Source organism: Harpia harpyja, chromosome 12 (genome assembly GCF_026419915.1).
Source record: "Harpia harpyja isolate bHarHar1 chromosome 12, bHarHar1 primary haplotype, whole genome shotgun sequence".
Classification (NCBI taxonomy): domain Eukaryota; kingdom Metazoa; phylum Chordata; class Aves; order Accipitriformes; family Accipitridae; genus Harpia; species Harpia harpyja.
This window is the reverse complement of record NC_068951.1, coordinates 38,766,049-38,793,665: the sequence shown is the minus strand read 5'-3', so window position 1 is coordinate 38,793,665 and position 27,617 is coordinate 38,766,049. Positions and strand designations below refer to the sequence as shown.

At 44.5% G+C, this 27,617-nt stretch overlaps 2 protein-coding genes across 3 annotated transcripts; both read right to left on the bottom strand.

The window, feature by feature from the left end:
* Positions 1-415: 415 nt before the first annotated feature.
* Positions 416-6,510, bottom strand: GHSR (growth hormone secretagogue receptor). Its single transcript, XM_052803821.1, has 2 exons — positions 5,733-6,510; positions 416-2,699 (listed from the first exon to the last, which is right to left on the bottom strand). Exons 1-2 carry the CDS (start codon positions 6,508-6,510, stop codon positions 2,395-2,397), a joined length of 1,083 nt encoding a protein of 360 aa, XP_052659781.1. The 3' UTR covers positions 416-2,394.
* A 6,105-nt stretch (positions 6,511-12,615) lies between these two features.
* TNFSF10 (TNF superfamily member 10) lies at positions 12,616-23,406 on the bottom strand. 2 transcript variants are annotated; one of them, XM_052804332.1, is made up of 5 exons: positions 23,188-23,406; positions 19,119-19,271; positions 17,528-17,570; positions 16,667-16,783; positions 12,616-15,958 (listed from the first exon to the last, which is right to left on the bottom strand). In XM_052804332.1, exons 1-5 carry the CDS (start codon positions 23,311-23,313, stop codon positions 15,513-15,515), a joined length of 885 nt encoding a protein of 294 aa, XP_052660292.1. In that variant the 5' UTR covers positions 23,314-23,406; the 3' UTR covers positions 12,616-15,512. The 2 variants fall into 2 exon arrangements, with proteins under 2 accessions (XP_052660292.1, XP_052660291.1); XM_052804331.1 differs by having other exon boundaries at positions 12,616-15,961; positions 23,188-23,404.
* Between the last annotated feature and the right edge of the window lie 4,211 nt (positions 23,407-27,617).

The following is a 27,617-nucleotide window of genomic DNA, read 5'->3' as shown; positions in this document are numbered from 1 at the left end:
AATGAACACCAACACAACCCCCATAGCCTAATCAAGTTAGTTGTACAGGTTTGGGGAAAGAAAAAAATTAAAACCCAACGATGCAGCTTCTCCGCTAGGTAAAAGCCTCTGCGGGACCATTCTGCCAGGCAGAATTGCTTCCCATAACCGAGACCCAGGTTTTACTTGCAGAGAACGGAGCAAGCCGGTGAAGTCTCGCGTGCTGTGGTGACATGGGTACCCGTTTCGTACCCCATCCCGATGCCGCCGGGTGCCTGCCCTGCCTGCTCCCCGTCCTGCAGCACCCAGGTCCCTGCCCGGCTCCCGCGGCTGGGAAAACCTGAGGGCCGCTCGCTTTTCCAGCCTGCGTGCAATCGTACCAGATCCTCCACCGCCGCTGACCCGGTAGGGTTACAAAGGGTCTCATCGCTTTATTTATTTCTTTTTCTGTTCACATTTAATACCACAGACACAGCCGAGATTTGAAACACGTAACGTGACGCTAGGTGCGCGATCGGTTCATTTACACAGACGTGTTATTAGTGAGCTCGCATCCTTACAATCTTCTCGAGATTCCCAAATTTCTCGTTTCCCTGAGTTGCGTGACGTCTGCCATCAGATCTGTTCGTCAGTCAATGAGCGAGAGAACAAAATGGATGACAAGGTGAACGAGGTTAGAGACGGAATGGGAGATGATGATCCTATAAGCGCTACCGCTCGTTTGTCCCTTAATTTATAGGTTCGCGTATAGCAAACCCGCGCCCGCTGCGAGTGCTGGAGTGGGGAGCAAGACGGGCTCGGGTGCCACGAGGAGCAGCGCTCAGCCGCCTGGCCCTAGCAAAGCACTGGATGACGTAAAAAACACAGTATATACAGAAGAGGCCAAATTCTCTTTTGAGTTATGCCTGGGCAGCACCGTCAGCGAAAGGTGTAACAGGCGGAAAATGGCCCATCAGCGTTAATAGGAGTTTGAAGGCGGTAGGACTTTTGCGAACAGACGGTTCATTATGGAGAATCGGTTGTGGACCAGCTGGTAATAAATACTAGAACAAAATAAATAGAAAGCTGCTATTGCACATGCATGCTCCAAAGCTCTATTAGCTGGGCCACAAAATCTACGCGTTGGTGTGACAATAGGTGCAATATAAGACATACTTACTCGCATAAAGGATGGAAAGCTTTCTGGTTTGCCTTTTAACGGCATACTTGAGTTATAAAAATCAATTGAATTTAAGATTTTTATGGATCAAGTATGAGAATGTGTCTGCCTGTGTCTTCTAATACAGATTTTTTTATTACTTTGTCAGGTCACGTTGGTTAAAAAACGTTCTCAACTGAATACTGCAGCAAACTAGTACAACTGCACACTGGGTTTTATGGGGCAACGTGGTACTGGTAACCAGCTGATGTGCTTTAAACAGAAACAAGCAGTGGTTTACAGGCAGGAGACCCATCCTCAGCAAATTTTGGGGGTACGGTGGTGCGCAGCATAGGGACAGGTAGCCACGGACTCATTACAAATATCAAAACAACAAAAAGCTTCCAAGTTCAAACACATCAAGCCGTTCACAGTCAAGCTGAACAGAACAAGTACAGATGATGTGGCTAGTAAAAAAAAAAAAATATGACTTTGGTGGGAGATTGCATTCCATATTTTTATAGCATCACTGCAGTCCTGAAGTCAGCACTGTCCTTGTCCCACTGATCTATCTTTAAAAAAATACTTCAGTACAGTCATGTTCGAAGCCCCTTCTGTGAAGGTATTTTTTTTCGTTTCCTTTCTACTCGGACGTGACATGAAGGTAGTTTATTTTTAGCATGTTTAAAAATTATCCGTTTTCTTTCTCCTTTTCTTTTCTAAGAAATCACTTTTCCTCATTCAGAGAAAAATGTTAGTTTATTTAAAAATCAGGATATGAAAAGTGTATCAAATTCTATGTTCACTACTCCGAAAAGGCAATTCAATTTTCTCTCTCTAGGGTCTGGTTATATGCTAAGAAAACTCTTAGCAAAACTGAAGTCAACGCTGGAAAAATTCGGCTCGAATTAGCTGCTACTGAAGTCACACGAACTCGCAAGTGAACTGGGCTACGTTTGCCTGTTAAGAATGGTAAAGCTTAGCTCTCCTGCTAAAGTCAGTGCTAAAAAATCACATGGGCAAAAGCAGCAGAGAAATAATACTCGAGTGTTGCCAAATTCTGTGACCGTGTCTCTCCTCCTATAGTCTCAAAGTTTAGTTGGGGTTTTTTTTTATTTTTAGATCTTTAACTGCCTACATGACATCTTTCAGCAAATCCAGATGATGACAAAAGTACAGCTTTAACATTTCTATTTGTATTTCTTGCCCTCTCTCTCTTTCATTATGGCTTTCTGGGAATTCCGGGGAAGTGATGCTCTGGCGCTGGAAATCGCATGTCATGTAGTAACGCTGGGTTCTGTCCAAACGCGCAAACTTTCTTGCTTTGTGCTGGAGAGTCTTTTCTTTGGAAGGGGTTTGAGTCCAAACAGCTGGCAAGCGGCGACTCGGTACTTCTTGGACATGATGTTGTAGAGGATGGGGTTGATGGCTGCGCTAAGGTAGAAGAGGACAAAGGACACCAGGTTGCAGTACTGGCTGATCACTGCTATCTCCAAGGATCCAGCTTCAAAGGATTTGGAAAATAAGTATCGTCCTACGTGAAAAGGCAACCAGCAGAGTATGAAAGCAAATACCACCACAACTAAAATAAAAACAGCAGAAGAAATTGTGTTAAGTATGAGTATGAAAATATGGGTGATTAAAATTCAATATTTCTTTAACAAATTAATCACAAAGTGTGAAAATGCCTCCCGTAAGTTTTCAGGTTTGTGTCCCTCCATACGTTCTCTGAGAGTATAAATTAGCAATAGTTAATACACATTGATCGTATCTAAACAGGCTGCCTGTGTATTGCACAACTAATCTGGTGTAGCATACTTCTGACCTATAAAATTTATGTTTTCATAAATAGAGAGTTAAAGAATCAAAATGGTGACAAAAACAGTATAGCAATCTATCATCCGCAGCATTTAATAAAAGCAAATTAATACATAACGTGATAGACTCAGCACTGTGGTTTATAATGAAGACTGTAATCACTGGGAAGCAAAATTATTTAAGACAAAGCAGAATTATTTAAGGCAAAGGAAAATTATTTACGGCAAAGGTCCCAAAATAAAACAAACCACCAGCGTGTGGACTTGTAGAGCACATGTGCCAAGGTAAGAACAGAAGAGTGGTGCACCCCTCCAGTTGGTCCATTTTTTGGAGCGTGAGTTACTCCAAGTAGAGTAAAACTAAATATAGACTATATAACTGCATAATTATAGTTACATAGTTTATCTGTAATATTACACTATCGCTGTGGTTGCATTTATATTTAAATATAATATATGCAGAGTAATAGGAATGTGTGTATCTCTGAACATTTCCATCCTAGAGAAAGGGAAACTTTTTCTGTTCATTTCCTGTGTGCTGTTGACCTTTAGTATTTTTCATATTGCTTTGAGTGTATCTATTAATATACCAGAGCGAGAAAAACCAGAAAACTCGAGGGAGGTTTTTTGACATTCTTAAGCATTTTTTACCAGTTAACCTGTTCTCTTGTGTTAGCAATCCTGCTTGCTCGTGTTGAGTCACAGGCAATATAAAATCCAAAGAGCTAAGAGGGATGACTGTCAGACTGAGAACAGGCATTCTCAAGTTTAAATGGATACTTACTTATGCAAGACTTATGGTGGACTCTAAAGCACAGAGCTGAAATTCCGAGTATCTGTTTTCCAGCTCTGCACCTTCTTGAGCCATTCCATTTTTTCCACAGTATCTTCACCTATAAAATTCAGATGTTTCCCTAGCTCACCAGTGTGCTCTGGAGTTTAATCCATATACTGAATATTATCATAATGGTCATTGCAAACAGAATTTTAAGCATAGTCAGTATTTTCACATGTGGGCATCCATATCCCTCGTCAGGCTTGCAACAGTTTGATTGTGACACATGCAGAATCACACTGATTTAAACAGGAATGGGGTATGATAGTTCCTTCACAAGTCAGGCTCTACAGTTAGATGTTTAATTACGGCCCTAGAAGCATAACCTTCCTCTACGATTTAAAACAAGTGTCGATGCTAATCCCGTTTACTTGATGTTCCATGACTTGCTAAAGTCTTACAAAGTGCCTTCTCAATTTTAAGCAGAACATTAAAACCACTGAGAGCAGACTGCATTGAGCATCTGCTGGTACTGAGCCCTTACTAACTACTTTGTTTCCATCTTTCCACCAGATATCAGGCTGTTACCATTTAAAGAATATTGGCTCTCTGTCAGAGGACAGTCTTGCCACTGTCTTGCTGTTCTCAGACCTCGTAAAAGAAAAAAAAAAAAAGGTGTCTGAAATATCGTAATGTTTGGGGCAATACTTCAGGGCAGAAATAAACAGTTATTTCAAAATGATTTACAGTTAAGTATACAGAAATATAAACACAGTAGTAATATATGCCAGCAATTTACTTATTGTAAGTAGAGATTCATAATCCTGAAACTCTCGAAGTGTAAATGAAGAATTACTTCCAAGGTCACGCTTACCAGACTGAAGTAATTCTATTGATGATAAAATGTAGCTGAAAGGGCACAAAGAATGCCGCGGGTTTTATTATTCTTCCTGCCGTTGCATAATAATAAAGTAGGACATGAACAAAAAAATCAGTTAGGCTCCCATGTAATAATTAGGGTACCTAGGACACACTGCTACCTCTTTGTCGAGCTCATTAGCCCATCACTTCAACCTAGCTGAAATGAGCACGGCAGAGCTGCCGCCCGTGAAACCTTCACGCAAAGCATCTCGTCCCCCCTGAAATCCACGGGATGACTTGCACTGCGGAGGACTTTTTGCCTGACTAAAAGTACGCAGCAGCAGGATTCTGCAGTTTTCAGACACTAAACTGCAGAACGACTTTTTGGTTTTGTGCATCAAACTCCCACCACATGCACTGACTTAGTATGTTAAAATATGTGTTTCTGTGTGCCAACAATAACTGTTGTTTAAACGATTCAGCAATGTAAATATACAAAGTTAGGAATGACAGCATCTGTCAGCTTGATCCTGTTTTCTTAAAGTCAGTGAGAATTTACAGGATCGCAGACCTCAAAGGAGACACGATGCTCCCTGTTCAGCACATCCTGGTGTTTTGCTAATATAAAGATGCAGATTAATTTTCATAAGCTTACACGGCCATGCTAGTAAATCACCCCAATTTGCTAAAACCTTGATGCTCTTTTCATATGAAACCAAGTGCACATCATATCCTGCTTGCTTAGTCTGCAGCTCAACTTTGTGGTTTGAGAGGAGTTCAGTTTTGTTTAAAACTCAAATAAACTATCCTTCTGTAAATAAGACCGGTACCCACAACCGAAGAGCAAAAATGCTCAAAAATCTCCAGGGCACTAGCTAATTGTAACCGTAGTTTTCGTCCTTGTCGGTGATTGTTATTAACACTTGTTTACCTGTTCGAGAGTCCCCAGCTCAAAACAATTAGAAATAAACCCGAGGAAGGAGGGGAGTTATTCTACGAATACCTGGTGGCGTAGCCCTTCGTGTGAATCGTTTTCAGTAAACGCTTCCCTTCGGAAGCAACTCTAGTGAACTACCCGAGCTCTTTCGGTCTTTCTCACCCCCCCCCCCCCCCCCCACAAGCACACACATCCTTTGGAAAAACAGAGCAAGAAGAGCCGTACCTAACATTTTCACGGTTTGCTTGTTGTTCTTATCCCTGATGACAGCGTTTGGACCGATGTTCTTTCTCTTTCTCCTCCAGAGCTTCCTCCCGATGAGGCTGTACAGCACGGTCAGGCAAAACACGGGCAGGAAGAAGAAGATGCTGGAGGTCCAGACCATGATGGTGAGGAGCCCCGAGCGGACGGCGTACTCCGTGGCTCGGCACTCGTTGGTGCTCAGGGGGTTCGTGCCGTTCTCGTGCTCGACCCCCACCAAGACGAAGATGGGTCCGGCGCTAATGAAGGAGACGGCCCAGAGGAAGAGGATGACCAGCTTGACCTTCCCCTTGGTGATGATGACTTTGGCTCGGAGGGGGAAGCAGATGGCGACGTACCGCTCCACGCTGAGGGCGGTGATGTTGAGGATGGTGGAGTAGGTGCAGCTCTCGCTGACGAACTGGAAGAGCTTGCAGAGGAGGTCCCCGAAGTTCCAGGGCCGGTACTGCCAGAGGCGAAAGAGGTCCAGGGGCATGCAGAGGAAGATGAGCAGGTCGGAGAAGGCCATGCTGGACAGGTAGAAGTTGGTGGTGGTCCTCATGTCCCGAAACCTCGACACCACCAGCACGGTCAGCAGGTTGCCGACGATCCCGATGACGAAGAGGACGACGCAGGCGACGGTGATGCCGGTGAGCACGGCCGCGGGGAAAAGCTGCGGCGGCGGCTCGGTCCCCGTCCCGTTCTCCCCTCCGCGCCCTCCCGCGTTCCCCTCCCGCATCCTTGCCGCCCGCGGGCTGCGCATCACCTCGCCGCCCGGCGCGCCCGCGGAGGAGCCGCGCAGCCCCCTCCGCGCCGCTCCGCGCCCCTCCGCCGCGCTGCTCGGGCAGGTGCGGGAGGCGGGGAGGGCACGGCGGCCCCGCTCCGCCTCTCTCCGGCCGCTGCCGTCCTCGTCGTGTGTCCCCCCCCCTCCACCACCACCTCCCCTTTACCGACCGCCCCCCCCCCCCCCGCCCCGGCCCCGGGGAGGGCTGGCGCTCGCCCACGCGTCAGAGGAGACGTGGGCGCGCTGGTTCCGCGGGCGCGGAAGGACGAAGCCGGCCCCCCGCAGCGCCAAACCTTCGGCGGCTGCGAAAGTCGTAGCGGCAGCAGGGTTCTAAACTTTGCCTGCCCGGTCTCGGTGCGGGGGCGGGATGGGGATGGGGATGGGGGGGGGGGGGTTTGGGGGTGCGCTGGGCAGGTGCGGTCCCCAGTTTTGGGTGGCGGGGGTGGTTGTGCTCTTTAACTCCCTTTTGCGGGTAGTTGGAGGGTGCTTTCCCTCTGCTCGTCGAAGCGGGGGTGGCCGGGGGTGCGCGGTCCCCGGGGGGGGGGGGGGGGCAGTCCTGGGGATGCGGAGCTGCGGGGTGGGCTGCAATTCCTCTCTCCTCGTTCTGTAGCTTTGCTCTGCCCTTGGATCTTGGCAGGAGCCCGGTGAGGCTCCGGTTCAGCGAAGCCGCAGTCATCACCGCCTTCCGTGGGATTTCCCCACAGTTAAATTTTGGTTCAGCACGTTCCTGCCGTCCGCCGCTCTGTCCTTTGCGGACGCGTACCTTCTAACTGTGGGTTTCCCCAGCTGCAGACTCCTACCTACTGCTAAAGGATAACGTGGTACCCCAGAAGAAATAAGATGGAAGCAGCGCAAGGTGAGATCGGGGAAGGTGAAGTGACCCCAGCACACCTGCAAAGGGTGGCTACCTCCTCCTCTCCCACAAAGCAAGTCAAAAGTCCCTGCAAAGCGTCAGAGTGTGCGCGCTACGGCACAATCTTTTCTCATTCCTGTCTTTCTATCCAGAGGGGCTGCACCCCTTCCCTTGTACCCCACCTCTAAGGTGGCAACCGGTGCTCTGAATCCACGTTGGCATCGAGCTCGATTCAGCCGAGAAACAGTTTGGGGCTGGTTTTCCACGGTGCACTCACGTACGTGCGTACGCCGTCGGCTAGCTTTGCTATTTCGTGGCTGCAGAGCTTTATTTGAGGATAGAGCACAAGCGTGGTGTGATGCACCGCTGTGTTACTCTGCCTCTGCCTCTGAATCTGCCTGTTTTCTGTAATTTACTTTCTCTAATAATGCAAGCATTAGCCTTAGTGCCGAGTCCGTATCCTATTTGGATGATACATTTTTGCAGTTTCATTGGAAGCAGTATTCATCATTGCTGCTCTTGAACCGTGAGACAGTTTTGTAGCAAGTTACTCAACAGTTGCTACATTTTATGGGGGATGGCTATACATTAATTGCAGTTGAAAAGAAGGAAGAGCCTAACGTGCTTCTCACTTTGTTTATCCAGCTGCCTATACAATTGTTTTACGTGTTTCTGAAGAAAAATCACAGGCTGCATGCCACCAATGTACAGTTATTTCATGTTAGAATTTTGTGTCCCATCTAATTTACATGATGTTGCGTTATGTTATGGAGGAGCCGGTAACTGCCTCTGTATTTAGGCTGCCAAATACTTTGTATTATTATAAAGAGTTATTTCACTCTTTTTTTTTTCCCCTGATAAACTCTCAGACCAGTGGCATTTGCTGAAGGATGTTGATATTTGGCAGAGGAAATGGCCTGAAGCCATAAATGCGACTTTTCTGTGTAGAGAGGATCCCACATTCTCATGAAATTCTTCCAGGTTTTGCTGAGCTGTATCTTGTAAAAAAATGGCTGTTTCCCTCTTCCCAGGGAGAGAAAAGCTTTCTTTTCTTTTTTTCCAGGGGAAAAAAAAAAAAAAAATCCTTATTAAAATAATACTTGAACTGAGGTGTGCGCAGCAAAATCAAGTAGCCAAAAGTGAGGTAGCACCAGATTTATATACTCCGGACAACTTGAGCTTGTAATGCAACAAATTAACACTTAATTCATTGGGAGTTTGATGTGTTGACTGATGAGCCACTTGGATCAGAAATGGCAGTTGTGCTTTGAATCCAGCAACATCGATCCCCTTCGTTTAAAGGGTATCATGAGTCAAGGGCTTCTCTGGCTGCTTTTCCTTCATGGGGTCAGGGCCAGAAAAGATGTCAGCTAAGAGAGAAGAAAAGCAGCTCCAGTTTTCTGATTCTTTCTGATTTCTTTGGCAATTGCAGGCCAAATTTCGATGGGATGTAAAGAACTGACATCCCACAAACTTTGCACGATAGCGAATTCCTGCTTCTGCTTTGCACATTCTGAAGGACAGTGGTGAAGAGAGTGGTGATATAGAAGATATGAGAGTTGTGAGAGAAGATGGCTTTAGGCTGCAGAAAGTTATCTACTAGCCCTTAGCTGCAAGAACAGTACTTTTTTGTTGCCTTAACAACTGCAGAAGAGATTAAAGTCACTGATGTTATTAGGATGAGAGAAACGGAGAGAAAGAGGCAGAAGTTAAGTACTTTTTATTCACAGTTTTATCCACTAACTGGATGTATGAACAAAACAGATATTAAAAAAATATGTTTAAAAAACCACATTATAATGGACGTTTACCTCTCATGGAACTCTTAAAATACTGGTGCTTCTCTTCAGTAGCTTTAAAGCTGTGTTGAGCACTGGAGGTAAGGTAGACGAGAGTTTCTATTCATGGAGTTTTGAAATCTCTCTCCAATGTTCCATTCTTTCCATTTTCTTCTCATTCACTAAAGTTTTAATTCTTGTTTATATCATTGTTTGTTGTCATGGAAATATCTGAAGGCTTTGATTATAGAATGATTATGGCTTTATCACGGAGAGATAAAGAAGCTGGAAAACAGACTTGCAAGGAGAGATCTCTTATGTAAAAATGATGCACCTCCAACAATTCACAGAAAAGAAAATGCAGGGTTTTTTTATTATGTCTAGGAGCAGAACATGTTTTGACTTTTATTATAAATGTATTTTAAGAACAGAAAGTAGCATGTGGTGTGTGCTTTCAAAGGTTACGGTTTAGCAACTATCATCAGTGAGTAGTGCTGATGAAATAGCAGTAATCCAGCTTAATAACCTAAACCCCAGAATGTGCTCAAATGCCTTTACAGTTGTTTATATGGCAGTAAACATCTGCAAGCAAGACTTCAAAACAGTGCTAGTGTATTAACCGGCAAAGCTGTGCTCTAACACCACTAATTCAGAGGCATCTGGTTTAGAGCTAGCTTTTCGCCGTGCTTCAGCTCATCGTGCCGCGAGGTCGCACCCTGGGCATTAACGTCCCTCTTCGTTAGACTTGTTCACCATGTGGAGAGAGAACACGCGTGGCTCGTCGGTCACAGGTATGTTTACTGTGGGTTAAAACTACATAGTGTTTATTAAACAATTTCTAGCATGACAGTAGTAGATGTATCCTGTATTTTTTTAATATCATTGGACATTCTGTCTAAAGAAGATCTGCAGGTTTTGACTCAAAGCTGTCCTAGCTTTCGATGGAAATGTTCACCTGACTTGTATGGGTTTATTAATATTCTTTATGATTTGAGTTCTCTTAGTGCCAGAACATGCAGGATGGGATTGCATAGTTAATTATTCCTGGTCATACTTTCTTGTTGATACTTCTATCTTGTGTTAAATGGGGAGTGATAACCTGGCTCAATTCACCAGCAAATCTGCAGTTAATCCACTTTGTCTTCACCCAGTAGTTATATGGGCTAAACACCTATGACTCAATACAAACCAAGAATAGTATGAGCTGAAGAATTCACAGTCATCAGACCAAATTGGAAGTATCTTGAGGAGGAGTTTGTGCCTTGGATTCTATTGTGTTTAAATTGCTGCTTTCTGAAAGGCTGCTTGAACAACTTTGGATTCCCTAAGGTTTGCTAATGCTGCGAGTGCTGTATACGTGATGTGTTCAGTGCGAAAGTATTATGCGCATCAAAGACAAGGAGTGTGCTTTATATTAACTCTGGTAGAACAGTCCGTAAAAAAGGGAAGCTGCTTAAACCGACAGGCGTCTGCCATAAGCTGCAGCCCCGTCTCACTGACCGCGAGCAGTTCGACAGCATTTCTGTCACAACCCAGTGTCCCAACTCGATGTCACCTCTAAAACTTTCAGAAGAAATTAATGGAAATGTCTATATAGGTCAGATTATGAATGTCTCAGGAAAAGGCGTGATACGACGAAGCAGCAGTGATGCGGTGGTCAGGCAGTTCACTGTGGTACCCTGGTAATCAGAGGAAAACTTAATGATTTTTAACATGCGACATACATAGCATGCAGTTGCAGTTTGTTAATACAGAGGAGTTACGGAGAACCAAATTTGGGATGATTCTGATGAAAATTGCTATAAGCTTCCATGTAACTCTACACGAAAAAAATCCCAACCTGTGAAAATTGGATCAGACCCACTCATATCCTAATTTATCTTCCATTTCTGCTACTGAATGGCACAAAGTGCCTTGGAGGGATGAATGAGATCTTGTCTCGGTGTGCTTATTTATGCTATATTGATCGTGACATTCAGTCTTTTCTTAGACCCTAATATTTAGATGTAACCTGAAAACTACAATTATGAATCTCAAAATCCCGGTGTCTGAATCAGGCTTTTTAACTGTTTGCATGGAGTACAGCAAATGCATCCCTGATCCTGCCTGGGCAGTGAATACTGCTGCAATACAAACAATAGTAATTATATTTATTAAGGCAAAGGGAGGCAAAAAATAGAAGTCCGTTTCCATGAGGTGATGAAAGGTACAATAAAAGCCAGTTAGCTGGCATGTCCTCTTTCCCATGGAAACACCAGAAAAGTGAGAACCCTGTGCTGAAATAAAAGCAGCCTCTATGAAAGAAATAATTTCTTTATAAAAACCTCTGGGCATCCCTGCAGTTTGGGGCTGCTCCTCCCCGGCAATGGCATACTGGTTCCAGTGGGGCTCGGTGTGGATGGGGAGAGCCGCACGCACGGACCTACGCGTCCCATTACCGAGGCTTGAGGCGTGCCCATCTATTTCAGATAAAGCCTGACACAAACCACCCGGCTAAATGTATTTAGATTATGAGTCCGTTAGGGAGGCAAGCATCCTTTTGTTAATCACGTAGCTGCGCGGTGAGTAAAACGGCGATGTCGGGGTCTGCCAGAGCCCAGTACGGTGAGACTAAGATAATATTGGGAACTGCCGAGAGAAAGCGATGTCAAAAGGAGACACAAAGAGGTGAAATAGCCCTTGGGGGTGGCTAAGGTGGGGGCAATGTTCCTGGGGGTTTGTGCCCCAGGAGCAACTGGTTTCCCTTCTGCGGCAGCTTGCTGCTGCTCCAGCCGTAGCCCTCCTCTGCACGGGCAGGACCAAACCAGCCCCTCTCCCATCTCAGGGCTGGGGGCCAGGTTCGACGGTGCCTTCATGTCTTGTTGAGTTTCCAGGGATCGCTTGGGTTTCGTACCCTTTTTTGGTCGGGGTAAATTTTAGAAGTGGCGTGAACAGACCAAACGATATCCCGTGTTTGCTTTTGGGGCAGGGATTGCATTTGTTTGCAACATTAGGGGATCTCCAGTTTACTGCTGCTTTACAACGTCTGTGTAAATGGTCCTTGACCCTCTGAATTCAATATATCTGTAGTTCGGTGATGGATGAGAATTAGATGGTTCCATACCAGATTTCCCAGTGCTTAAGTAATTGCCAAAGCCCAGAAACATGAGAAGGACCCCAAGGGAAGTGCTCAGGGTTTTGTAGTCTCTGGTCATGAGATCATTTTCAGTGTTTCCTTCAGCGTACTGCTTCCAGATGCTGTTTGTTCACCAACTAGGGTCTGGAAGCCAGTTATAGGGCATTACACGATACGGCATTGCTAAATAGCTTGCGTTATGTCCTTTGCATTGCAACTGTTCGTGGCATTTAACGGATTATAACTGATACCAACCAATGTCAGAGATATTACTTCAGACCAGGTTGTTGTTATGGAAGCCATAGGATGACACCAACAATCACTGCAAGACTAAATAATTATTTACTAAAAATGTTTTATATAAAATGCATGTAGAAAAATTACAATATTTACATGTTACCAGAACCTACACCCACAAATAAAAATTTGCTACATTTGCCGTTCAACGTAAAGTGAGATGAAAAGTATGATTCAGGGTGCAAATGTACAAACAGAAGTTGCTATATCTTTCTATTCATCTTCAAATGTGTCCTGTCTGATATTGCTTGATAATCTCTCCCCAAGATAATATCTGGCAAGCATGCCTTTGGATTATTCAAAAATAAAATATGATTATTTGGTGTGATCCTTGTTGTGATATGCTCTGCATGCAGAGACCAAGAATATGTACATTTAGATAAAAAAGGAAGATAATGCCAGGGAGCATTCCCTAAGCGACAGCCAGCATGGTGTTATATATTGAGAGTTGAGGAGAGAACATGGAGAAAAAAACAATAAATCTGTGTGTGATTGATAGACAGTTTGTCTTAGGATCAGCTACAAGTTTGTGGAGTCCCTGCGGTTTCCTTCCAGTCCTTTCTAGCAGCCACGACTCCTCCGTTACACAAATCACTTCTTAGCCGTAGGGAGGGTTTCCGACTAAGCTGCCACCAGTAAATCCAAAATACTTTTTCACAGTTCAAATAAATTTCCTTTCAAATAAGCTCCTAAAATAACATTTCAAAAAACCCCAAAAAACCCAAACCCAACTTTTTAATATAATAAATTGCTAAAAACAACCTCAAACCTGATAACATGGGTCAGTCCTGCACAGAGATCGAAAAGCCCAGTCCATTTGGAAGGAGAACCTACAAAGTAATTTCTCCAATATAGCGGGCATCCAGATATGTAGGGAACGGCTTTGTTCTCCCTAGGCTTTTCTGGCAGGCAGAAAATTTCTGAATTAAATACTGAAATCAGAAAGAACACTGTAGAAATATTTTCTGTTCTCTGTTGAAACGTACGATTTGAGAATGAGGCAAACCAAAGTGTTCCAGTAAACGATGAAGAATTTCACATAGTTGCTTACCACTGAAAACAGCATGTGTGATGCTATGTTAAAACAGCAGGCAAAACTTAAAATTCCTCATTTTAGGCTTACGGCAGTGTATTTCTTTGCCCTAACCTGTCAAAAGGAGGGTATTCCTGAAATTCTTCTCTTGCTGCTCAAACACAGGTATTTAAGTGAACCATCGTACCTGCTTTTCTGAATGACAAAAGAAACGCAGGGGCTTGTGTCTATTCATTTCCTTACAAAGTAGTAAGATGACCGATGCGTGTTTACTCAGGAGGCCCATATGCAAGGGCTGTAGAGTGATTTAATTAGCAGAATGTGGAGGTGAATGCGAGGGTTCCCACGGCAACCTTAGTGTATTAAAAAAATAGACAACCAGACTTTCTCCTGGCATTGTTCTGTTGACGTAAAGTAACATTTGCAGAACGACTGCCTGCCTTTCCCTCCACTTTTTTTTCACTTTCACCTTCTTTTCCCCACTGTATTCTCTGAGCCTGGGCAAAATGCATTCATGGTGCAAATTGGTATCGCTCCACTGACAATGCTGCGGAGGTGCTGATTTATGCTACCTGACTTTTGCTGTGGATTTAGCCCACAGAGCTTACAGTTGCAAATTTTTTGGTCCCTTTTTTTTTTTCTAAATACAAAATAGTCCTACTCATAGAGTTAAAAAATATAGTGGCCAGTTTTTTCAAAAATTATGGTTTAAAAAAAATTATGAAAATTTTCCACCCATTCCTAAAAACAAAATCAAAACACTATTACCTAAGTCTGCAGCTCTTGTTTAAGTATGGATAGTTGTGTTTGTTTTCCTTAAAATATTAGTCATTGGGGTGTGTTATTCTGCATTACATCCTACCAAATACAGGCCAGTACAAATAAACATGGAAGAGCCATGTCATGCTTAATTTGTGGCAAATGTCTAATAGAATTTGGTATCTACAGAAAAACACCTTTTTTTCTGGATCAAGTACTTGCTGTCAACGAGCGTAACAGCAACTACATTACTGAACCTATTGGAAGCCTGGTGAAATCTTTGCAGCACAGCAATTAAGTAAATAGGCACTATCATAATGTGCTGATAAAAATACTGATTGATTTCAAAACCTCTTCTGTGCCATTTCAGCAGCTGTTTTTATCTACAATATCCTGATTAAGACAGACTAATGTGTTTACTCAAGCCACGATCCTGAAAAATGCTTAAGCACCTATTTAATTTCAAGCATGTAAATACCCTGATTTAGTCAGACTGTTCGTGTGCTTAAAATTAATTAGGTGCTTAAGTGCTTTGTTAGATGAGATGAAGACGTGCAGTTTTGAGTTTCTGACGGCCTTTCAACTTTTGTAAAACTCAGGTTCAAACAAAAACTTCTAGAGTAATTCCACGAGCATCCGGGAAGCAGTACTTGCAAAGGCTCCTTACAGGAGCTGAGATATTCAAGACAGGGTCCCAATGGAGACCACGAATAAAATCTGATGTCCAGCCTCAGCCTCGAGTAACCGGACGCAGAGCATCCTCCATCCCGCCCGCCACGGCTGAGCCGGCGTGGAGCATCTCTGCGGAGGTGGTGGCGAGCGCTTACCTTCCTGGGTTTTTGGCCGAAGGTATCGTCTGTGGTGGAAGAAATCTTCGCACGTCCCCAGCCTGGCTGGGCAGTGAGCCATGGTGGCCGTGCCTGCACAAAGCATCACCATCCACAGCTGCAGCCAGCTGCTGCGGCTCCCTCCTGGCCTGGGGGGAGAGTATTCGGCACGGTTGGACCTCGTGCTGAGTGAGCTGAGAAAGGGGAGTCTGGTATTGTCAGTATTGCTACAGTGTTTGCTTATTATCCCCTATTTTATAGAATTTTAAGCTGGTCCTGACTAGGAAAACTGGCTCCTTTGGAGCGTGATTTTCATCTTTTAACCGATCATAAAAGCCCCAAAAAAACTTGCTTCTTTGTCCATGTCAACTATGTCACCATTACTGACAGACACAAAAATCCTGTCCTCTCTTTTCAGCTGAAACACACCACCTTGGTAGATGGAATAAAGTCCGTATTCTGCCTTTTTAGACCAGCAGCTTGTTCTTGCGCTTTTCATGAGCAAAATGGGCTCTGGGTAATTAGTCAGTTTGTAAACATACTGGACAAGCTGTTTGGGGTTCCTGATTTGTGCCAACAAACCTGAATCCTCGTTCTCGTTTTCACGGAAACGAAAATAAGTTTGTGAGTAGATGTAATAAAAGCCCGTTTGGGGTATGACTAACTCGCCATTTCTCAGCTCCACATTGTACAGGAAAGAGTGGCCTTTCCTTGACGATTCCCAGTTGTTTATTTTTTGTCCGTTCCCTCTTCTGGGCGTGGAATCTACTTGAGAAAAAAGGAGAGAAAAAGTTAAATTAAAAGCCCGGTAGTGAAGCCAGGTGCCTGCTAGTCGGGGAGCCTGGTTCTTAACAACGAAGTAAGGAAACCTGTTCTTCCCAGCGGCTATTGGGTCCATTCCCAAAACAATGCGAAGGTCCAGGATTAGCTCTACGTGACAATTCATGTGAACTACCTTCATTTTAAATGTTTCTGCTCCCAAATAAGAGAAAAATCATCGTGGTGTTACTTAGTAACAAAGTTAAAATAGCCATTTGTGTCTGATACCCTCCAAAGCTGTAGAAACCCTACCAAGCCTTTCATTAATATGGCCTGAACATCAAGTCTCTCCTGCCTCTGTCTCGCATTTCTAATAGGTCTGTCACCATAGCAGCTGGGACTCACAGAACCAACAGAAGGAAATTAAAGGAAAGAAAAGAGGTAAACTTAACGTTAGGAAGAAGGTTATTTTTTTTTTTCCCCCTAATGAAGGTTCCAGAAGAAAAGTTAGGGAGGTACCCAGAGGGAACAGGCTTTCTCCCTGTTCTGCGAGAATTAGCTGAAAAAACCACTGTCTGGGACAAGGAGACTTTTTTATGATTTGTTTCTTACTATTAACTCAATGCAAGCGTTAAAAAGCGTATGTAAGCACGAGGCTAGCAATGAGAGAGTAATTTCTGTGATCTTTAACTGTTTTTAAAGGTTTTTCCTTACTGCGTGGGGACAGGGAATTCTTCCTATTGCTGTTGCCCGTCAGATGCGCCGCGATCTTGTTGATGGGACTGCGTGGTTGCTGCCCGTCGGTGTGCGACAGCGTCAGGGTTCTTTCAGCTAAGGAAAGACCAGAAATGGAACCTCACATTAGAAGCAAGGAGGTAAGAAAGCGCATCTGCCACCTGGTAAGTACATCCATCCCATTTGATCTGATTTTAAGGAATGTGTATATCATTTTTTTTTAATTGACTAAGTCATAGACTGAATGCTATTTAGTGGCTAGTGAGGCTCAAATTCCTCTTTTGCTCTTGCTCTCCTCGAAATGTCTTTATATGCCTCTTAGTTCTCCTTTTTCTCCTTCCCCCACCCCAAAATTAGCACTAGACAACTTAAAATAACCCATTGTACCAGATTTTCACATTCGTGATCATCTCTTTCATGGTTAAGTATTCATAACCTTTACTCCGAATTTCCACTTGGAGGTTGTAATGCTTTCGCTCAAAGTGTTTAGAGCTGTATGAGCTACAGCAGAGCTATTCCTTAACTGATCTATTGCTTACAGTAGTTCAGCGCTGCTCATTCCCAGGACAGCAGACTGTTTAAATGTCCCCGTAACACTGTGGGACCACGGTCTAGAAGCTGAGTCCTCTGCATCCACTTTGGTCACCTTGCTCTAAACACTTGACCGTATTTCTGGCTCCCAAAAATTTGCCTTCTGTAATAAGTAATCATTTTTCAATGACTTGCTGCTGGTACAAGATCTCAGTCAGTGTTTTCTGCACATTTAAAACACTGAGTGACTACGCATCAGGTGCCACCAGCAGCTCCTTTTTGCCACCGATAATAAAATTATTATAATACCGTTGACTGCAGATACGTTTTCCTCGTAGCTTCTCGACATCATCTGCCAACAAACACAGAGAAAACGAATTAGTTTGTCAGCAGAAACTGATAGGTGCAGGAAAGAGATACTCCTTTCTCAAACTCACGAATAAAGGGTATTCTGGATTTGATCAACAAGCAAATAAAAAAAAGCCTATTAATTTGTTGTAATCAAATATTCCTACGTTTACATCTTTTATGTAACGAAATACGTGGCAAAACATTTTCAAGAGAGCTCAGCCATTTGGGCTTTAACCCTATTGGAAAACTTGACCTTCATGCTTTTCACAAATCAGAAGAGATACTGTGTACAAGCATCAACTTCCATTTGCAGAATACTTGGCAGTGTGCACTTCTGTGAGATCTTAGCTCTGAGAAATTAAATTTCCTTTATTTTTATACTTCTACATATCTACCTATCTAAGCTCTTAAGCCAGCATATCTTGCTTTGTGCATTCCCCTTCTTTATAACTGTTTGCTGACTGCTGCAATGAAGTAGTTTGGTTACTGATGGTGGTGCAGCTGCAGCAAGCATGCTGATGGCTTGAGATTATTTACCTGGGTGACTAACATGGGCCCTGTATGGCCACTTACTGATGGGTTCTGCCATGCCACATTTCTCTTTATCTATTATTATTATTGTTGTTGTTATTGTTGTTGTTATTAACATCATCATCATCATTTATTATTTCTAGCACCCAGGCTATCTTTTTTTAAGCAATCAGGGAGCTAGCGGGTATATCAGATGTTTAACTGTCCACCAAATAAAACATTGTTTTCTTTCAGCAGAAGCTTGGGGACTTCACTGGCAGAACTTCCACCGCAGGAGCCGCGATCTCTAAATACAAACAGAGGATCTGTTCTGGGCTGCAAGATTCGCCAGGTAAGTTTTATCCAGAAGTGAATTCTTACGGATGAGCTTTTTAATGTGCTGGAGATGGGATTTTGAAAACCACTCCAGAAGATTTTAGCCTTTCTGATTTTTCAGCCAGGCTTATTTTCTTCTCTGTAGCCAAAATAATATGTATGGTGTGTAAGTCATGCAGGAGATGGTGTTCTCTGAATGGCCAGGTGGGAAGGTGCTGTGCCTGATGCCGTGTTCTCTCGCTCGCTCTTTCCTTCCCTAATACATTACACAGCTCATGACTAGACCATTCCTCAGGCACCTTTTTCCCTTTCTCCGTGTTACATTTCATCTCATTTTCTCATGCCAGTCTCCCTGTATTTCCAGAGAGGGAGTGACACCTCTGCTAGCACTATGATCTCTACGGTCAGGTAGAAAACAAGCTCCAGTCAAACACTTCTGCCCTGAGGTATTTCAGACAAGCCAACCTATCACTGAAATTCGCTTAGTAAACACTGATTGTATTTGCTTTATTATTTCCTGATTGTCGTGAAACCACTGTCATGGTTTTTTTGGCTTTAGTGCAAGCACTCTGCAGCTGAAGCTGTGGCTTGACTATTGCTTTGCAATAAAACCATCCAAGAGCCTCCCTTTATTCTGCTATTAGGATTCTTTGAATTGTAATATAACCAAGCACACTGTTCCAGCGTGTCGGTTCCCAAATACCTTTTTAATTAACTTTCCCAGGTGCCACTTTACTTGCCAGCAGGGATCAGCCACTCTGTCTTCGCTTTCAATTAGATCCAAGTTTTGGATGAAATTTCCGATTTCCTCCCCGGTGAGACAAGCAATGCCGCTCTTGGAGTATGTGTCCCGGAGCTGCAGCAGAAGGGAAAGCCACAATTTTTCACCTGTGATGAGCTCACAGATGTTCAGCTGTGGTATGTCACTAAATTCACTATGCTTAGGAACACGCTGTCTTTTCTTTAAAGCATTTGCTAGTATGGTGCATGTTATGACTACACAGAAAGCAGAAGTAATTCATCCTGATTTTACATATTTATTTAACTATGATGGCATACCTAATACACAAAAATATACTTACATTATCTCCACAGACACAAATTTGGTATCCAGCACTCAACTAAATAAGCTTTGTGAAAATTCAATACCCAAATCACTAGTGTTGTGAATTCTTTAGTTTCTCTAGTTCTGCATTAAAAACATTTCTTTTGCACAAGGGATTTTTCTTCACAAATTATTGAGGATGAAATCAAATACCAGACCTTAAAAGTATTTTGCGTTCAGCCAGTGCCACTTACAACCCAGGCTTTCACTGATATATATCCATACCATACCCTCCCCATATCCAGTCCGCGGTCTCTCTGTAACAGTATTTGACTTAATAGTTCGGAACAAAGTCCAGACAACAGAAATGACATTTGGGTCCAGATAAAATTATAATGCGGAATGCTTGTGACATGGGCCTATGTCTATACCCTCTAGTGATAGAGGAAGCACGTTTTCTTCCGATAAAAAGAAATGAGTTTGACGAGAGTGGCAAAACTCCTGTCGGCTCCAAGGGAATGTGTCTGGGAGAGTTTCTCTTGTAGCGGAGAGCTCTTCCCAAGCCCTGCAGGATAAGGGACAGAGACAACTCCAGCTGGCGCTGTTGTTTAATGTACGAGCCCATAACCTGTGCATGCTGTCTCCAGCAAATGCGAGCAGAGATCAGCTCCTGGTGGCTTTCAACTCCCTTGCTGCTGCATCAGCTGTAAAGACTGGTAAGGCTCCTGTGCCAGCAAAGTACTACAGGAACTTGGAAGAAAGAGCAATCGGCACTAAACATGCAAAGCATTCGGATGGACTTCTGGTTGTTAACACTTAAATTGCACTCTTCTTATGTTAAAGAACTGTGGTTTGGTTTGCTAAACAGATACGTTTATTCTGCAAGTACCAGTTTCAGCTGTCCTTGAGACTGGGGTATTGAAAGCAACAAATGGAGTCACCTCCTCCTTCGCACTCCCTGCTTTTCTTGCCTGTTAGAAAACAAAGGCGTTTAGGAAGACATTCCAGGAGGATGAGGAGAATTCCCCATACTACCCTGCAAGGCCTACCAGGTTGAACAGCACCTTTGGTTTGCAGCAGCAGACTCCATTGCACTTCATCTGTTACTTGAAATGATTCTGTATTCTGGAGGCATCCGAGTGAAATGGGGGCCACCCCTACGAGTGTTGGTGAAGGTTTCTGTGTCTTTGCTGAGAAGTACAGTGATATTCTTAAATCAGGTTTCTTGTTTCAAGAACTCACTTAAAGTGGTTAAAATTGTGTGCTTATTAAGGTAAAACTGCACTTAAAACTAAGGGCTTTGACAGATTTAACTATACTAGCTTCTATAACAAAGTAATTTGATGAGGGTTTTATTTTTTTTAAAAAAAAAAAGGAAAAAAAAACAGTGAGCAGTTAAGACCTTACTGTTTATTCTCTTACCAGCTCTGCTACAGCTCACCTCTGAGCTTTGCCCTCCAATCTGGAAGCAAACACTCCTGCGACTTCTGCCTTCTCCTCACCTGCACACTTTTCCCCCAAACGACTTTACTAGCCTGGCATTGGAACAGTATTTTGCATGCATTTTGAAATCCTCGGGGAATGCAACCTTGCACCACCACCATATGGGACTGAAGGACTGGTATTTCTGTTCTATGGGTAGGGAAAGCAAGGCATCAGGGTGGTGAAGACTTACTCCAGTGAGGTTATCTGTAGCACTGAAGTCTTTGAGAACACAAGTCCTGCAGGAACGCTATCTTGTAAAGCTTCTCTCCTATTCTAGTAGTGCATGGACTATGTTTTCAAAACAGAAGGAAGTCTGAGGATATTTTCCTTGCAGCCCTGTATCCTGAAGCATAATGAACTTTATTGTGCTCGTGTCTCAGCACTTCCTTCCATAGCAAAACTGTTAAACAAATGGTCATATTCGTAGTCCTCCCCAGATTACTACAGCTGTAGAGAAAAAAATCTGCTACTTAGACATTTTTTTTTTGTAAAGATAAAAATATCTGCAGTCTGTACAGCCATAGTAATTTGGTGGAGGTGTAGGAATGCAGATATTGTGAACAACAAAGGGAAGAAAGCTGGGCAGACAAAAATCGCAGTTTATCTTTTGAGATTTATTCCACATGCTCTACGTGGATGTGGGGGTAGCAGACTGTGTTTCTAGATAAGCTTTTTCCTTGTTTATTGCGCACCAGATGGCACATGCAAGAATATGCGCTTAAGGTACTCCCTCCAGAGCCAGCAACCCTCCTTTGTAGCCCAGCAGAACTTCAGTGTGGGTAGATTTAGCTTTTCACACCAAAGGCAGGCTTGTTACTCTTCAGAAAGAGTGAGTTGTATTTTGGGTAAGTATCACTAGATGTGGTTGTGCCCCAGGTGTAAATATTTGAATAAAAGGAAGGGAAAGATAAGTGTGGTTACTAATTACTTAGATTGGCAAGCTTGTTAGCAAAGGACTCTGAACCATATGCATGAAGAGACGAGAATGCATTTATATATTTTTCTTCATTATCAGTATTATGTGACCTGATTTCATAAAATCAACACATCTCTGTGACTCCCCCATGTCACCAAATATGGGACAGCCACAGCTACAAAATGAGCAGGAAAACCTGTTTTATACATTTCCAAAATATGCGCATTGGCTTGTATTGTAGAATACTGTATACCCTTTAACATTTGCTTCACAGAGGACTTTGACATCTCAGAAGACTCCACCTATTAAATTTGGTGCGGAATAAACGCACAGGTAACATAACATTTTTACATTTATGCAATACTTTCTGAAGTTGTATAACTATAGTGCAGTTACCTGCGGTTAGGTTTACTTTTGTGCCAGGGAGACCAATGTAGTGGTACAACTTGGAGCAGGATAGTGAACTTTGGGCAAGACGCTCGGGGAAACCCTGAGCACTGGAAGGGTCAGTGAAAAGCAGGACCACACACATAAAGGCTCATGGAACTGTCAACTCAATGTAATTTTCTTGGAATGCAAATGAACTTTTGGAGGAGGAGGAAAGAGTTAAGCAGGAGCTAGCAGGCTCGAAGGGTGGCTGCAAGGAGACCAAAGCATCTAGACTATACAATGGGGGTTTTACAAGTCGCTCTGAGGAATTCAGCGGTGTTTGCCGTCTGGGTGAAGTTCCTTTGGGATTACTCACTGCCTTAAAACTATGTATTTTCCTAGAGGAGGCATTTAAAAGGCACCTCAGCTTTCCTCAGTCCTTCTCCCCTGTTGTCTGTACGGCTGCCCAGTTGGCAGAGGCTGCTGTTCCGAGTCCTCCGAGCGCTCCTAACGCTTCTGCGGTGCCGACGGGGCACGGCCATGTGATGAGTTAGCAAGTTTGGCGCTCTAATGAAAAGCACATTTGCTACTTCTCTGCAAAAATGCGTAACTTTAAGGAAAAGGGGAAAAACTTTTGAATCGTTCTTGCCTTGAACTCCGTCCCCTGCGTGCCTACCCCACGGCCCAAGGAAAGCCTGGACAAAGGAGCAGGCACCCCCAGAGCGAAGCTCTTTGTCTGCAGAGCTAAACAAACCCTTTCAAGGTGCCCGCAGCTCCGCTCGCATCGCAAACCTGCGCTCCCTTCCGCACCCAGCACGGACACCCGCCGCCCGGCTTTCTGTCCGTCCTTCCTTCTCTCGGCCAAAAAAAAAAAAAGACGGGAGAGAAAGGGAGAAAGCAGGGTCCGTCCGTGTCGTCCCCCCCCCCCCCCCGGCCCGGTTGCCTTCCCCCACCAACCTGTTTGAGCTCGTTGGTGAAGTAGAGGAAGGTGACGGCCACGCAGATGGACTGCAGGAGGACGGCGACGACGAGCACGGCCCCGCAGGTCTGTCCGGGGCTGGGACCGGCCGCGGGCAGCATCATGGCCGGGCAAGGCTCGCCTCAGGCAGGCGCTTGCGCTTCCTCGCTCGGGAAAGCCTTTTCCCTCCGGGGGAAGGGAGGAGCGACCCGGGCCGGGGCTGGGGGCTTGGTGAGAGGGAGAGAAGGCGGGGAGGGGGAGTGGTGGGGGGGTTCGCCCGCCGCTGGTCGTACGGCCCCCGGCAGCCCGCCCGCTCCACACCCCGCCCCGGCTGCCCGCCTCCGCGGCGGCCAGCGGAGCGGGCGGGAGCCTCCTCTCCCTCCCGCCCTCCCTCACCCCGGCCCGGCCCGGCCCGGCCCGGCCCGGCCCGCTGAGGCGGGCGGCAGCCGCTGAGGCGGCGGGGTGAGGGCCCGAAATGGCGGGAAGGGGGTGTGGGGGGTGTCATGGCTCTGCCGTCACGTTGCAGAGCATTTCTGAGCAACCTTGCCGAGCGAGCTCCGCTAGGGAATGGTGGAAGTAGGATTTTATTTTTTTTAAGAGATGGAGGTTCTGGTTAAGAGGGCGGCGAGGCCCGCCTGGCTCCAGGCTGCGTTAGCCTTCTCCGTAGCTTCTCCGGTAGAGCTGGTGGATCGCTGCAAAGTGCCTGTGGGCCAGTAACTCGTACCAGTGCCGTTACACCAGCCCAGTGCTCCACACAGCTTTTCCCCCCGTCACGACATGCTGAATATCACGGAACGTGAACGCCAGGTACATTTTGGGCTTGCTTTACCTGAAGCCACATTTGGGTTGGTTTTCAAGCCTCGAAGACCCCTGCTTGCAAACTTTTCTCCGAACAGTTGAGCCCAGGTAGAAGTTTCCCAAAGGCACGTGCACGATTGAGAACGTGCCCATTGACTTTTGCTGGGGTTTCGATACCTTCGTCTCGCACGGACTGTGGATTATAAGCAACTTTGTAATTACCTGCAGATGCTTTAAAATCAGCAGAAGTAGCAGCAGTATGGTCTGCTGACTGTGCAGCCATGGAAAACCAGGATTTCAAATCTAAGTACAGAGATGTGAGTTAGTTCACTTTCACGCCGTTGCTGTGGGGCAGTAAGAAATTCTGGCCCCTGCCCAACATCCATAATCTGACTGCTAGGTGGGAGTACTCAGTACAGCTACAGGGCAAAATTAAAACAAAGGTCTCTTCATCTCTCCTGACTGTCGAGAAGATCTTTAGAAGATGTAACTGCATTATACTGAACCATTTACAGGGAAATTAATTGGTTTTTCTTCCATCATCATGTAGCAAAATGACCCCCAAATCCCTGTTTAATGTGGCAGCAGGCAGTTTATTTCTCTGGCTCTTTGTAACAGTCAATCTGTGTGCCAAAACAGTTCAGATCTGTGTAATTCCAACACATATGTCAGATGGGGAGGATTAACATTTTCTTGAAAGTGAGCTCATGATCTCCTCCTATGACTTCTGAGCAAAGTAAATGTGACATTTTGGGCTCCTTCTGCTTTACAGCATCCCGGCCTCCTTCTGAGCAGGGCTAGTGGGACTCTTGTTCACATTTGCTTAGTGCAAAGTAGCTCTCTGCATCAGCTGCAGAACAGGAGGTTCTTACAGATTTTAGCACATGCACCAAAGAATCTTACTAAAAAATAATCTTCCTCCTACTTTGTTTATCATGGTTCATGAATTCCTAAGAAAGAAATTTCATCTGAGGGAGCCATGTGAAGAGTCAATTAAAAGGTGATAAACTAACTTGGAGGAAGAGTCCTGCCTGCTGAAGAGAGTGTGTGGATTTTCATTCCAAATATTCAGGGAGGTCCTACATCATTTGAAGGAAACAAAACTTCTTTCAGTGTTTCCTTTCAAAGAGAATAGAAACAAAAGTGAAAGGAAGCCCAGGGCACTACAGAGCACTCTTGTTATTGTTCACATTTAGGAGTTGGTCTTTATTCTGTGTTTTTTCAGCCTCTTCACGGATTTCTCCCCAACCTGCAGCTCGTAACAGAACTATTTTCGTGGGTGAACGTACCAAGATTTTTCCAAGAGCCATGTACCCGGCTTGTAGATGTCTATCAGGCATGGTCCATCTCTCCCTGACCCATCATTTGAAATCCTCCATGGATATTCCTTGTGTCTCTGATTTAATACTTGTTTAGTTAGTGCCGGTGTTGTAAGGTAAAATTAATGAAGTGTGTTTTGAAAAGAACAATGGGGAAAACAAGGAAAAAAAACCCTGTCAGATCCGTCTCTTCCAAAAACAACCACGTCACATTTCTTTCTGAAGTTTTCAGATCTGAAAATCTCATTGCACAATGATAAAATGTTTATGGGTTTCTACACCGACATAGGATACTACAAGAGTGAAACTCCAACCGTTTCCACCATGGAATACACTTGAAAATCTTTACTACTTTCAATGTTTACTTTTCGGCAGACAATTTTTGTCTCTAATAAGTGTAAACTTATACTGAAAATAATTTGTTTCAAATAATTTGTTCTGAGAGTGTAAAATTACTGTTTTGTTGAAATCTTACGGCAGTAAAACTGTGAGGTCGTGACACCAGTAGGAAGGAATGTCGTCAGCACCCATTTAAACAAAACCAAGTCCTCTGCGTTTGCGTAGGGCTAGACCGAAACAGCTCCCCAGCAAAACCTCTGATTCTTCCTGGCTCCTTCATCCTATTAAAGCTTACTCGGTGAACCATTTAATTAGAGATAAACCTTAATCTGTCCTGTGGACTCAGGGCCTGTGTTACTTGGCATGTCAAGGAAACACCTGGCAGTGGACCTGCCATACTTCTCCCCCAGCAGCGTGACTAGTAGGAGGCTGTAATGGCTTTGAAAATGTGTAAAAATGAAGGGAAGAGTGTCTTGAAAAAGCCCTTAGTTCTCATTCCTCACTGATTGCAGTGATGGGGGCGATGAAGATGTTTTCAGAGAACAGAGGTTCACGTGTGTTTATACGTATACTTCTCCCAGTGATGCAGATGGCTATTATTACCACTGCTGTCACTCTCTGCCAGCCCCGGCACAGCAGGACTGTGCTCGTTTTCCAAGGCAGAGGAAGCAGAGTTGACTTTCTGGTACATAGCAGTTCTCGACATTGATTTCTCTGCCGAGCAGCAAAGGAGGTCGTGTTTTTCGCCACAGGTATCAAAGCATGTATTTGTAGTGCTCTAGTTGCGGAGAGGGAATTTAACCGTTCCGGAGAGGAGAGCAGCCCCATGGCTGTGCTTTCTGGCTGTAGTTTTCCACCTCCTGGGAGCATGGCTCAGATTGAGCTTTTTGTCACTAAAGATGCTATGACCACTTAAGTCTCCCTTCACAAGCTAATGACAAACTCAGGTACCTGATTCCCACCAGAAGACACCTGCATGCTGCTGTTGGTTTGGGCTTTGCTACTCCAGCCGTTAGTTCCTACCATGAAGCCTCTGCATATTTGGCTGTGAGAGCACAGTAAGAGATTGCTGTGTCTGCTCTCCTCCCCGAAGGGAAGGGACAGTCCCTGCCCACCTCCACAGCCTCCCAGCGCACGCACAGGGCACTGCCACGCTCTGCTTCAGGGACACGGGTCATGAACAGCCCCATCCTGTCAAGCCTGCTGATGAAGCAGGCACAAAAAGCATGGTTTGCTCCAGCCAGCGCAGAGTTAACCTTGCACAGTGGTCCTCATTTTTGTACATGTGCCGGACAGATCACATTTTGGCTCCTGCGGTTTGTTCATTCCTTCGTGGTCCATGCGCCAGATTCAGACCTCATGTTTTACTGTCAGTGGCAAACCATTGCAAATTCATGAGTTAATCGTGATTTATACTGTCATAGGATCAGAATGAGGATCTATTTATCAGCGCAATGCCCTTTTTGCCTATGGTGTTACACAAACAACAGCAATGGTCTAGCTGGCCCAAAATGCACCTATGAATTAATTTATTCAGACCTGACATCTCTCTTTCAATGCCCTAAGCAGTAGATATGATAAATAGAGCAGGGAATATATGTGCATACGCATGCCACACTCATGTCCAATAATGCTGTAGCATTAGCAGTCTAGATCTAACTTTGGATCTCTCTTTTTTGGCTGACAACATACTTAACCTTTTGCCTGTTAATGTGCTGTATATATTTTAAGATTTTTCATTATGTCAATCATATAGGGGTACTTCCACCAGTATAGTGTCCTTTATGAGCACTCTTCATCTTTCAGAGAATTAGTACTTCTTTAGCTTTCTACAAAAAGTTTGTACTTAGAAAGCCAGTTCTTGAGTAGAACAGGAGCAGTGGCAGCAGTATTCTCCAGATTTGTACACCTTCACAAGTTCATTAACCGTGGATTTGAGGTTTGTTGGCAGCATCTCTGGAAACTCAACTCTT

Excerpts from the sequence above, each read along its gene's own strand:
- GHSR (XM_052803821.1), bottom strand. The coding sequence starts at position 6,510 with ATGCGCAGCCCGCGGGCGGCAAGGATGCGGGAGGGGAACGCGGGAGGG. Across the intron at positions 2,700-5,732 it reads GCAAACCGTGAAAATGTTAG|TTGTGGTGGTATTTGCTTTC; the intron begins GTACGGCTCTTC and ends TTTTTATTTTAG.
- TNFSF10 (XM_052804331.1), bottom strand. The coding sequence starts at position 23,313 with ATGATGCTGCCCGCGGCCGGTCCCAGCCCCGGACAGACCTGCGGGGCC. Across the intron at positions 17,571-19,118 it reads TGGGAAAGTTAATTAAAAAG|ATGATGTCGAGAAGCTACGA; the intron begins GTATTTGGGAAC and ends GTTTGTTGGCAG. Across the intron at positions 15,962-16,666 it reads GAATTCCCTGTCCCCACGCA|TAGATTCCACGCCCAGAAGA; the intron begins GTAAGGAAAAAC and ends TTTTTTCTCAAG.